Source organism: Dermacentor silvarum, chromosome 7 (assembly GCF_013339745.2).
Source record: "Dermacentor silvarum isolate Dsil-2018 chromosome 7, BIME_Dsil_1.4, whole genome shotgun sequence".
NCBI classification, from domain to species: domain Eukaryota; kingdom Metazoa; phylum Arthropoda; class Arachnida; order Ixodida; family Ixodidae; genus Dermacentor; species Dermacentor silvarum.
Genome location: NC_051160.1, coordinates 42,467,148 through 42,480,370, shown reverse-complemented (window position 1 = coordinate 42,480,370; position 13,223 = coordinate 42,467,148). Strand labels below are relative to the sequence as shown.

Genomic DNA, 13,223 nt, shown 5'->3' with positions numbered 1-13,223 from the left:
TCACTAAGGCAAAACACCAAATAGTATAAGGCTGGTGGATTACTCTCTCTCAGCTCTTTTTCACTTGCTCGGCAGAGAAATGTGGCTTGTTAGCAGAGGAAGTAAAGAGCAAGCTTCCCTTCTTCAATTTCTTGTCAAAACCACGGTGCTGGTAATGCTGGTGTGAAATTTCCGATTTTGCTGCATTCTTGCCCATTGAAGTTCTTAACTGCTGAAACAACCTACAAGAAAGCCACATTAAGTTCTTAATTTGTCTAATGAGATGTTACATTTTCCTGATTTAGTAACATTTTTATCTAGCCTCAGTCAGACACTGCTATAAGGTATGTAATGTACGACATCATGTGGAGCAGGTATGCGTGTTTAACCCTTTAAGTGCCATCACCTAATCTCACAAGGTCCAAGGTAGAGTCTCACTTGTCCACGTGTTTTGCAACTCACTTCAAATGCCAGTGTAAAATCCAGCACATTCGTCCATCCAATTTCAAAATTTTGATGAGTACCCCTTTGGCCGCAAGAGCTTGGGGCAACATCAAGAGCAATAGTTCTTGGTTGTGGTGTCAAGGTACCACCAGCACGCAGTACATGGTGCATAGTTCTTTTTTCTTGCAAATATTTTCAAGAAAAAGTTCTGATACTGGAACACAAGTCATGAGCCTCCACAAGTGAGCATAACATGTACACAGGCAACAACTCACAAGGTGACAAAAGAGAGCAATGACCCAATGACCTTCCTGTCTCGGTCTTGGGAGAAACCCAGCTCACCTCAGCCTTCCAATGTCATGTTTTCTTGAGCAGCACACGTTTCTCATAACAGTTTGGTTTATGTGCAACATTGTCTTCTAAGAGCGGTAAAGGTGCCCTGCGACTCAGTCAGTGCTCCCAGGATTTACACTATGGATGTCCTCAAATCACCCATTTTCCCCTCAATTGCCTGCTGGCTATGACCCGCACAACTGAGTTCATTATATTCAACGTCCTGCCACAGCTAAAAATCTCAAGGAGGTGCATGTTTATGATGTTGCTGGCCCTCTGCTTGTCTGCCAAAGCTGTGGTGTTGCAGGTTGAATTTTGTTGGTACCACAGCTACCAATAAAGACAGTATGAACATTCAATGACGTGTGGCCCACACTACTCCTTGTTATATGAACTCTGCTCTCAATGTCAGCTTCAAGAAACGTTACCACATGGCTTGAGTTTGGAGATCAGGCATGTACTGTCTAGACAATGTAATTATTTTCAGGCAGAAATTTACTGAGCGAAATATGTGTATGTGTCTAGACCTTGCCCTTGACTGCTTGGGCAAAGTCAGCCTGACATTCAACTTCCACTTTAGTGAGCATTCAATTGGGGAAGACTTGAAACACAGAAGACTGTGGTTGTTAAAGTACAGCAAACAAATTGTCTTTGAAGAAGGGGTTATGAAGTTTCTTGGGCTTGTGCTCATACTTCCGCAGCTTCATTCCTAGCTTCTCTAACATCCCTCAACCTCTCAGGTGCCTTTTAAAAACAAGGCGTCCTCACGAGCCTTGAGTGAGCACCTCTAGGTCACTGCTCTTTTGCCAGCTGAAGTTCCTCTTGACTTCGCAGCATATTCTTCAGCATGTGGGCTCCAAACTTGACTCAATGTTCACAAGAACGCAACTGGTGTTGGCAATGAGGTTTTACTTGTTCACAACAGTGGAAACAACACATCATCCCTTATGCGAGTCAATTCTGCATTAACGCAGCCTTTCCGGCCCTTTGACCTCCAACAGACGATCACGTGGATGCAAACAGAGTTGGCACCGGTGCTGTATCAAAAACTAACGTGTAATCTTGCATGAGAGTTGCCTCTTCAGTCACGCAGTGTGTTCTCCAGTGCTTTGACCCTCTACTCCAGCGATCACAATGGTGCAAGTGGTGTTGGCATTGCTGTGTACTTTTTCATGACAATGGTGAAAAGCTGCCTCTGGAGTCAAGCAGTACATTCTCTTGCACTTTGGCCTTCAACTCCAACAGACATTCTTAAGGATGCAAGCAGTGTTGACACTGGTTCTGTACTTGTTCGAGGTAGTGGAGACAACACATCTCCTATGCGAGTTGCCTCTTGAGTCAAGCAGCATAATCTCCGTAACTTTGATGCTCAGCTCCAACAGATGTTCGCAAGGAAGGATGCAAGTAGAGTTGGCAATGGTGTTGTACTTGTTCAAGATAGTGATGACAATTAACACATCTCCTACGCAAGTTGCTTCTTGAGTCGAGCAGTGTATTCTCTGGCACCCTCTGCTCCAAAAGATGTTCACAATGATGTAAGTAGTGTTGGCACTGGTGCTGTGACAATTAACACATCCCCTATGCGGGTCACTTCCTGAGCCACTGTGACCACAGCTACACAGTTAATGAAGAAAGAGTGCCTTGTAGCCATCGCCGAGGTGTAGCGCTTTTGCTCATACCTGTGCGGACTCAAAGTCTTCACGGATAAATTCCTCCACTGGCTCGTGAAACTTCGCGATCCATCTGGTCATCTTGTACACTGGCCGCGTCCTCTGCAAAAGTGTGATTTCATAATTTCATACAAGAATGGACAATGACACGACGATGCAGACTGCCTCTCTCGGATGCCGCTTCCCATGACTGGCTGCAGCGCAGGCAACTGTGATCACTACATCGCCCTTCCATCCTCGAAGCTCCCCGATGCTGGCTCCTTCAGAGCCGAGCAGCAGAAGGACGAGAGCTTGCAGCTGCTCCTTGATGCTGCGCACACACCTTTGAAAGAGGGCCGTTTTCACATGCACGATGGCCTCCTCTGCAAGACGAACCTATTGGACTGCAGGTCTGTGCTTTCTCTTTGAGGTTTTTAACAGGCATAATACACCAGCCTTGCAAGCCATGCATGTTGATCCAACATTTGGTTGCCTCATTGACTCAAACGAGCACTGACTCTCAGAACTTTATTTGCTGGCTGTTTTAGCACAGCGAGGTGCATGATACTATACTAATGTAATGCATTGCAGAAAACAGCACTGCAAAATGGGATGAGGCAAAGAAGGGACACACACGCTATGCTGAGAAAGCTCCTCGTCCCATTTCTGTAGCCCTGTTTTCTACAATGTGAAGTTGCCAAATCACCTAACCTTCTGTTCTCGCGTACAATAATGCGTGTTCATGCAGGATGCCTGCGCTTGTGCCAAGGTCCATGGGCGCGCACCACGCTAATAGTATATGCGATAGCGTTAAGGGCCCCGTGTCACAGAAAATTCGGTGTCGGCACCGATATCTCGTGAACAAAAATTCCTGTATATATTTAGGTATATGTATATGCCACACCTTGCTGTATGACATGCGGTATATGCGGGCTATAGTGCCATGCTATTCTGTCCCTAAGGTTGTTCATACCTTGTCTTACATTCTTGACAAAGTTATTTCTTGGAATTTGGTGAATGACAGCCCACAAACGTCATAAAACAAAGCACCGACAGCGCATGTTTTCTTATGTTAAATTTTCTCAGACTGACATATCAAAAATGCGAAACAATAACAGAAACATGAAAACGATGTAATTTTTTGGCGCGGCTGTGGGCTACCTCCAGAATCGGGCCACACAAGAGGCCGCGCTTCTACCAGAAAGCTCGCCTTCATGCATAGCGCTTGCCGCTAGCGTTTCCCAGTAAACATTACGGTTACATAACATGCAGTTGCCAAGAAGCGTGAGAAGCAGCCAGGGATCTTTAAATGCCATCGCATTCCACTCTTAAAGGCGAAGCTTAAGCGTCCTCCAATTTTTGATCACCTAGCAACCTTACACCCTTTACAATGCACCAGCATCCTCATACTTACAGCACATCTCATGCATGTGCATTTTTATTTTTCCTAGAGCACAGAGTTTGGCTTTCCTGCAAGCATCCTAGGGTCAGGGTGAAGAAACAACAGTTGAGAAAAGAAAGACGGGACGAGTTGTGTGTCTCAGTTCCCCATCCCTTAATCCTTTGGGCTGGTTCTCAAGTGCATTCTGAATGTAGCCACCAACTAGCCTGACACTCTATGTTGAGACTGGTTATTAAAAAACATTATGGGGTTTTACATGCAAAAACCGAGATCTGATTATAAGGCACACTATAGTGGGGGGGACTACGAAATAATTTTCTTTATTATTCTCTCAAATCTAAGTACTCGAGCATGTTTAGATTTCAGCTCCATTGAAATGAGGCTGCTGCTGCGTCCGGGATCAAAGCCGGGACCTTGAGCTTAGCGGTGCAACACCCTAGCCACTGGCCTACCGTAGTGGTTGCGACTTATTTTTCCAGCAGAGCTCACTCAGTTGCCTGGCACTTTATCTGATGCAGCAGACATGATGCACGAGCTAGATAAAATACATGCACATTTTATCACATATTTGGAGCATCCTTCCAAATACATTGCAAGGTGCTGTAGAGCTTTAATTGCAATGCAAAATAAGAGTTTGGCTGCATTAATGCACACATAGGAAGTTTAATTTTTTTTGTTCTTTAATTATGGGGTTTACCAACCCAAAGCAACAAACTGGCTATAAGAGACACTATAGTGAGGCGCTCCGAATCAATTTGGACTACCTGGGGTTCTTTAACATGTTTTATAGTCACTATTCGTAAACACAAACCCAAATTTTTTAAATTATTTTCGAATACAGTTATACCTCAATATAATGAAATTCGATACGACAAGATTCTAACGAAGTATTTGCCTTTTTAGAACTTGTCCATAGAACACGATGTATTTTGAACCTCAGTATAACAAAGAGTGTTTATACACTATTTCAATATAACAATGTTTCACTGCCACCACGAAGGAATACCAAGGCAATCAATGGAAACTGCCACAGACGCAGATGATCAAATGGTTGAATTATATGCAGCTGCTCGTGCACACATTTCTCAAATCGCGCACCGCGCAACAGAGAGCGGCCACCAAAGCGTAGCAGCAAGGCCATCATGCTCCGTATACAGTGGAATCTCGTTGTTACGATTCTGCATGATACGTTTTTCAAGATAATACGTTTTTTGTTCTTTTCCCGGCCAACATCTTATAGCAGCAATGTATTTCGGATAATACAATTTTCGGATTATGCGTTTTATTTTCCGGTTTCTGTGAAGGTCATATCAACGAGATTCCCCTGTAAAGTCCAGATGCGATAAGATCCTACCGCGCACCGCACGCCGTATGCTGTGGGTGCGAGGAAACCATACGAGGGTGAGCCAAAATGGATGGTGACTTGATCAGCGCCGCTGTCCTGCACAAGCAGGGAGGGGCTGGGATGGGGGAGAGGGAACATGTCCGAGTGTGCATCTCCTCATCTAGCCCGTGCTGTCAGCATGGCTGAGCGCATACGCGGCCCGTGAGCCCTTATCTTGGAAGTAATCTGTGACAGATGCAAAGGGTGGACGAGATGAGATGGTCGTCGCTTCATGTGTGCTATGTTTCCACACGTTTAGTGTTGGAGGTCACGTAATCTCGAGTTCCAGAGACACGTTGAAGTGAGAGGCAGACAAAGCATTCGCTGCCCTCTGCCTGTGCTCTTCATGAATGCATCATCCCACTGCAGGTGACATTATCAGCCGCGGTGATGGAGTGGACGTGAAAGCTTTGCAGGCTTTGCTTTCGTACCGCCGATGTGAAGATATCGTTAACATGGCATGAAACCGTATCTTGGTTGCAAACTCTCAAATTCTACAAAAGTTTTTTTCTCATTGAAATACGTTTTTTCCAATTGCACAATAACTGAGAAAATTTTGCAACCCACTTCAATCTGCTGGCAATGGTACTTATTTGCATAAAAGGTAGAATTTCAATACAACTAAATTTTGGTATAATGAAGTAAAGTGCCAATTTTACCGACTTCGTTATATCGAGGTTTAACTGCATATTCATGCATGAATACTCCTTTTCTCCCTATTTTCATGCATTTTACGAAGTGCATAGTAAGTTTTCCCAGTGTCCTTGGTAGGAGGCAGATTATGGGTGAATTGTAGGCAAAGTTCAAAGTTTGTAGGTTAAATATGATCTTTGCAGTAAATTACTTATGCAAGCACAGCACAGCATCATAAGTGTGTTTTATGAACGGTATAAAATTCAACCTGCTGTGCTGGGATTACTGCATGTAATCGTGTAAGACCTGCACTTCCTTTCTCTTTGTTTTTTATTTACAATTTGGCTGTGGGCTTTACACGAGGCAAGCTATGGCTACTCACTGAAGCCTTGAACTGCATTTGTTCTCTATGCAGAATAGCACAACCACTAGCGGCCGACTATGACTTTCATTCAGTCATCCTTATTTCATTCGATCTCCTCATTTTCAGGTGTTATATTAAGCACATAGATTGCTTGCCCACAGCCCTCGGAGAACTGAGAGTGCCACAGACATATATCTAGCGGAAATATGGGGGGGCACGTTATGTCCAATGCTCATTAATGTGTATACAGAGCTTAATTACAATGTTACGAGAGCATTATACAAGTGTTTGCCTGAGTGTCACATGACACCAATATTAATTTTGAGCGAAATTGAGTCCATATCACGAGTCATATGCAGGCAAAAGAAATTCGTAATGAAACAGCTCGAATGAAACTTCGCTGGAATTTGGAAATTGATTCTGCGGGGTCACACAAGCATGCCATTTCTTTTTCCCTTTTGATCTTTCCTTTGTTATTTGTTTTTTAATGTGAGAACGCATTATCTGCACTGGCATGTAACAGGTGTTAGGATGACATGCCTTGATGAGCAAGCAAAGAGTGCAGCGACTCTAGTGCTACCATGCTAGTTACCCCTCGTCAGAAAATTAAGAGAATCTAGGCCAAAACAAAGTGGTGCAGGTGAGAAACTGGCTTTCTGCACACAAAATGATCATGGCGAGTTATATTTAGCACAACTGCTGAAAGCAGTGTTTGGTTGCAGATTGTAACATTAGCCTAAAAGTCTGCACATCCTTGCCATGGCATACCTAACACCGTTTTACACAATTCAAAGAACTGCACATGTTGATCGGCCAGCCAACCTTCATGGACTCAGTGTGTTTTTTCCTTTAGCATTGAAAAAAAAAATTTGAACACCAAGCCAGTCTGTATGAAACTCCAGCATATGCCAGTGCTCATACACCCTATTGCGAAAACGTTAACGCCAGCTGTTCGGCCAAATGGCCTCTACATTTTCGCTATGGGGTGTACATGCAAAAACATGCCCAGTCTTTCCCAGGCATTCCCAAACTGGGTTTCGCAGGCATCTATATTTAGTTGCCCTATCCTACTCCCTTTCTACACATTTCGAAGTTTAGAGAGCTAGTTGTGCATTATGATTTCGGCTTAATAATGTTTTTTTGAACACTTACACACACTACAGCAGTCATCATGAGAAATAGGCATTTAGAAGTGCTGCAGTGAATGCATTGGTGTGTTCTCCTAGCACAGCACATCAGCACCCCATGCATGACGCATCACTGAAACTCATTGCAGAGCCCCAGTTTGTGCTGCTGAAGTATTCTTTGGAATCAAACACTCAATACATGCTACAGCTTTTTGCATTAGCTTTCGATGGCGATCGAACCTAATCTAAATCGAAATTCGATGCCCATCGGGCCCAATCGCAATAGAAAGTGTGCTGTGTGATACCCGTATTAATGTGCACAATATCAAACTCAACTACTGTCATGAGCAACTCAACAGCCATCTGACCTATAGGCTGCCTCACACAAAAGCACAGCATGACTTGCATATCTGCTAGGTCTGGCAGTGCTGAGAATTGGAGATAACCGTCTATTTTAACACTTGTTGCTGAAAACATTTCATAGTGGTGATAGTATAACGCACAAAAACACAATGAATAAAGAGGAGTCTGTTCTTACGCCAACTGGTATGTGAGGTGCTGTGGTTGCTTGACTCATTGAAGACCGCAACATTGGCGTTGCGAGCGCCGATTTTGGAGCAGTGTTGATGCTTGCAACAGCTGCTGGCCCTGTGAATGAAAGGAATATGGTCCCTCCTTATGATTGCAATTCTGAGAAAAAAAATGAAGTGACTAAGAATGCCATCAGCAGGCTGTGTTCATGCGGCTGAGCACCGATGCATTCTATAGACCCTGTGTATGCAACGAGTTGTATGCAACAAAGTACATAGTCTCATATTTTATTAATGCAGAGGTATCACACCTAAGTACAAGATGAATGAGAGCACATCACAATCTAACAGACATAATTCAAAAGGTTGCTATAGTCGAATCTGGATAATTTGAACTCGAAGGGGCCCGAAAAATTTGTTCGAATTAAAGGAACTTAAAATTAAAAGAAGGACTTATTCTTGAAGTATTCGTGCACCATAGCACGATGCACACAGCGAACGAGGACCACAAATCTGCCCACGCCAGCCAACGCTCGCTTCCCGTTAAAGGCAGGCACACGCGCAGACAGTCGAAGGTGACGGGAAGAGGGCGGGAGGGAAGTGTATTTTGCCTCGGCAACTCTGACACTTCGGTGGCTCCCCTCGCCCTCCCTCTCAACTCTCTCACCTTAGACTGCCTCCATACGCGCCCGCCGTCGTGCCGGCCTGGCGCCAGTTTAGCCTGCTCCCTGGAGTTTTATTTTCTACCGTTATCCGGAAATGAGCATTGGCCTGTGTGGGCAGCTTCGTTGGCTGGACTGGGCCTCCGACGATGCGTCCCTTCGCACCGCGGCCACAGTGTACGTGACCAGAAAACAGAGGAAGCAGAAAGGAGAAGGGTTCACTGCCATTTTCTCCGTGTAGCTGAGACGTAAACACATACACCTGTGTTCCAGCATGACGCAGAAATGACGACCTTGCCATTTGAGAGAGAGTGAAATTTCCGCCACAGTTTTTTTTCTTCTTCACACGCGGCGTTGAGGGGTCTCTCTTAAGCTTTTGCTCTATGGCACGGTTGGAGCAATGCTGGTCGGAGGCACCGCCGCGTAATTTGGCGTGCTGCCAAGAGCATTGTCGGAGCGCAGTATGTCCAAATTAACCGTCGCAATGCTTGCCCGTTCAAATTATCGGGCGTTTTCGCCCATTGGAATACACATACCTTTGATGGGACCACAACATCAGTTCGAATAAACCGGAAGTTCGAATTAAGCGTGTTCAAATAAATGAGACTCGACTGTATTTAAAATTGCAGCTTTTAGCATGCAAGCTACTAATAGTCTCCCAACATTGTGGTGTGCACGACACCTCTGCTGTTCAAAAACTGCAATACTGTTATTTTTGGCAGGATCTGAATTAACATGTAATTCAGTTTCATAATCGATTTCAATTATTACCACTTACCCTTATTAATTGACCCCCACAAGGTCTGTCCCACTACTGCCAGTAGAGGTCATCACAGGCCACTTGGATCCCACAAACAAATGTTTACTTTTGTTTCCCATAGCACTGCATGAAATGTGCTGCTGTGATGGTCTTGTAGATTGAGAGAGCAAAATGTCTTTCAAGCACAAGTTGAATTGTGAGAGGCCATCACCAAAATGTTGCGTATAACAAGAACACTGGCAGGAAACTTGCAATGCTTGACACCATCAAGTTTTTTGTACTGCGAGCAGGTCTTTTCACAGCCGCGTAAGCACGTGCATTTTTTTTCTTTAACATTCTTCACACTGTGTAGATACAAGCTTTGCTAGCACACACCACAGCAAACCCTTTACTTTCATGAAATGCAAAATGGTGCAGACTCATTCCTTCGCATAGGCAAATAGACATGTACTATCCTACAGTTTTTTTTCAGTACTACAAAACACAACACAGCATTCCACAGCAAACCACTGTACAGAGCCTGTACTTCAGCGATAGGTACAGTCAAACGAGTTCAGTGAATTCCCAATCATCCAGCGTGCTGATTTTCACTCAAATTACTATTAGTTGGAATTATTCAGAAAAATTAAGTTTTTATGAATTGAAAGCTCACTTTGAACTATGTATGTAAAAGTGCATTTAAAACTCATTAGGCCACCCTAAACAGTAAAAGTTGTTTGACTTATTCAGAATGTTATTTTATTCAAGTCCTTAGTAATGTAAGTTGTCTTCAATGTAATGAAATTCTCAATATAACTAAGTATTTAAATTCTTATAACTTCTTGTAAGTTTCTACAGGGTGTCCCAACTATCATGCACCAAGATTTAAAAATATGCAAATACCATGTAGCTTGGACAGAACCAAGGTAATGTTGGCTGCCGTCACTTAGAGATGCTCAGATTATTTTTCCCGTTCTGCCTAATTACATAATTAGTCTTAATTAATCAATTATCAAATATTATATTTAATGACAAGTGTCAATGAGAAAATTGTAAAACAACACGAAAAAAATTAGGGGCAGCTTCACACTAGTGGTCAAAGACTGGGCAAACAGCGAAGCTGGCGACCCCACCTATCTTTATCTCGGTTCGGCCAAGTTTTTGGAAGGTTATACTTCAAGACTTGGCCACGTTTTGCGCAAGATCACCCCGGAATCATCGACAGCCCAAGGAGCAACGAACACTCGGTCATTTAAGTATCTGGACGCTTCTGAACGCTCAAACGCTTTTGCTCGGTTTCGCGGGCTTGTAACTCCGCATCTTCTGCGAATTGCCGACATTTCGCCTCCACTTCGGCGGTGCGATACTCGGGATCGGACCAAAGTCATCTCACTCGCTGTCGAGTAGTGGTGCGGCAGCGTTCGCGCCGGCTTTTGTGTCGCCGTGGCAGCGACGCGAAGCTATATATCCCGTGGGTCGGCACAGTGACGTCACGGCTTAGCTCCGCCTCTGCACAGATGCGGCAACCACTCCGCACGGCGTGGTGACGTCATGGCTCGGCAAAGCTAAGGCGAAGCGATGCGGCGCGCGCCGTGACGTTACGGCTCATGCAGCTGTTGCGAGGCTCGGCGCGGTCGGCGCAGCAGGGGCAAAGCGTTGATAGGCGACGCCTGATGACGTTATCGCCGGGTGGAGGTTTTGTGGCATACACTCGACGGGCCATCCTCGAGCTTAAACAGCTTCGCTAGTTCACAGGGGTATGTGCCATTGCACTTGGACCCTTTCTGCACTACCACCAGGATCGGCCCACATTTCAGCATTACACCTGACGGCAAACGCCCAGGTTAAACAGCTTCGCTGTTAAAGCTCCCGGTACAGCTTTCTGTCGCTCAAAACGTGCAAAATAAAAGTGTTCTGCCAAGTGTGACAGAAACCTCTGAATACACACAAAATTGCCGCGCGACTGGCCGCTCAAGGCACTTTGTGTGTATTTGCAGGCTTCTTTCACGCTCAGAAAAACACTTTTGTGTAGCACGTTTTGAGCACCACAAAGCTTTATGGGGAGTTTTTCATGTTGCTCTAGAATTTTCTCCTTGACACTTTTTGTCTAATTAAAATATCTGAGAAGTTGATTAATTAAGGCTAATTATGTAATTAGGCAGAATGGAAAAAGTTATGTGAGTATCTCCAAGCGATGGTAAGCAACATTACCTTGGTTCTGTCAAGCTACGTGGCCTTTGCATATTTTAATGCGAAAGCGTTAAAGGCTCCGTGTCGCAGAAAATCCAGCGTCGGCGACCAAGAAAATCATCCCAAACCACCCCGACCATGCAGGCCCTTCATGTGGTGCAGATGTGCTGGCGAACTAATAGAATTTCTCAAAGTAAAATGCATCAGAAAAATAGTAAAGTACGATGTAACCACAACCTACAGATGTGACAGCGTCGGATTGTAATTTTTGATACAGTAGAACCCCACTGGTACGTTTTTCACGGGACCGTTAAAAAAATCACACTCAATGAGCGCGGAAACGCGCTGTCAAACGCTGGCGTGAGGAATTTAAGCGCCGCAGCAGAAGCGAGCTAAGTGACCTTCGTGCTGTTGTCTATCGCTTCAACGCAAACTGAGTGCCGAGAACACACAGCATGCACAAAGCTACGAGCCACCGACGCACCTACACTGCGTAGACTCTGCCCCCAACGTAGATCGCTTTCAAGATAGGCCCGTGCGACCGCGCGTCGCCGCGCAGTACGCAGTTGATGCCGCTATCCCTCCCCCCTCGCCGGTGCCTCGAGCGCAACGGAAGAAGGCGCGCTTCCTCCCTGCTTTCCTTTGTCTCGTGCGCGAGATTTAGACGCGGTCGTCGGCTCCCCTCGCACGCTTTCACTCGCACATACAGCATAAGGCGCGCGGCGACGGCGTTATCGCCCTTGAACTTTATACGGAACATCTATGAGCCAAAACCAATTTTAGGGCCGCAACGCGTCATAGACACCACCTTTAGATAGCAAATACGGATGTCAAGGGCCATACTTTTACAGACGAAAACCAAAAATACGTCATAAGTGTCATCCCCAGCACTTTGGCCGGCCAATGCCATTGTCAAGCAACCAAGACAAGCGACATGAAAAGTCAAAATGCCCGCCCGGGCCGGCGCGGGGTGGCATTTCGCAACGTATGATGCGGGAACAGTTCCACAGTTGCGACGTAACAGTGGGGTTACCAATGCATTGGGTTCTATGGGAGCTGTGCTGGGACCGGCCGAAAACGACGTAACAGCCGGGAAAATTCAGCACCCGGGAACGTAACAGCAGGGTCCTACTGTATATGAGAAAACATAATTCTCTTACGCGGAAACTCAAACGCAAGCCCCTTTTCCAGCATTTCTACCACTCATACAGCGGCGCGCCGTGGTTTGCTCCTTGCAAAAACACCATCCAGTTCGCGCTTGCCTCCTCGGCAGCCACATGCGGAGGTGAAGTTGGAGAAAAAGAAAGCTGCAGTTGCCGAGAAGCCTGATAAGCAGCCAGGGATCTTTGAATGCTATCGCATTCCACTCTAAAAGACGAAGCTTAAGCGTCCTCAAAATTTTTAAATCTTGGAGCATGATAGTTGGGACACCCTGTATAACTGGCAGGGTGTCACCTGCCAGTTAGCCTGGCAGCGTGCGAGTACCCAGCCTGCGCGCCCTGTTTTAGAGGTAATCAGCCGCATCTGCAAAGCCTGGGCGAGCTGAGATGGCGTGGTATTGTACGCTGTCTTCTCGTACGTTTAGTGCTGGAGGTTGTGTAATCTCTAGTTTCAGACACAGATGAAGCATTTGCTGCCAGCGTTCTTTATGATAACATCGTCACACTGCAGGCGATATTATCAGCCGTGTGGGCAGAGTGAATGTGAGAGTGGCTGGCTTCACTTGGTACCATCTATGTGAAGATATTGTCGACATGTCATGAAACCGTATCTTTCGTCACCGACTC

The 13,223-nt window shown here is 45.4% G+C and overlaps 1 protein-coding gene across 1 annotated transcript in view; it reads right to left on the bottom strand.

The window, feature by feature from the left end:
• LOC119457949 (uncharacterized) overlaps positions 1-13,223 on the bottom strand; it is a 72,255-nt gene that overhangs the window by 50,107 nt on the left and 8,925 nt on the right. The window contains exons 5-6 of the mRNA XM_037719727.2: positions 7,854-7,963; positions 2,436-2,528 (exon numbers count right to left, since the gene is read on the bottom strand). Of these exons, the coding sequence (XP_037575655.1) occupies positions 2,436-2,528; positions 7,854-7,963 (203 nt within the window). The remainder of the gene's footprint in view (positions 1-2,435; positions 2,529-7,853; positions 7,964-13,223) is intronic.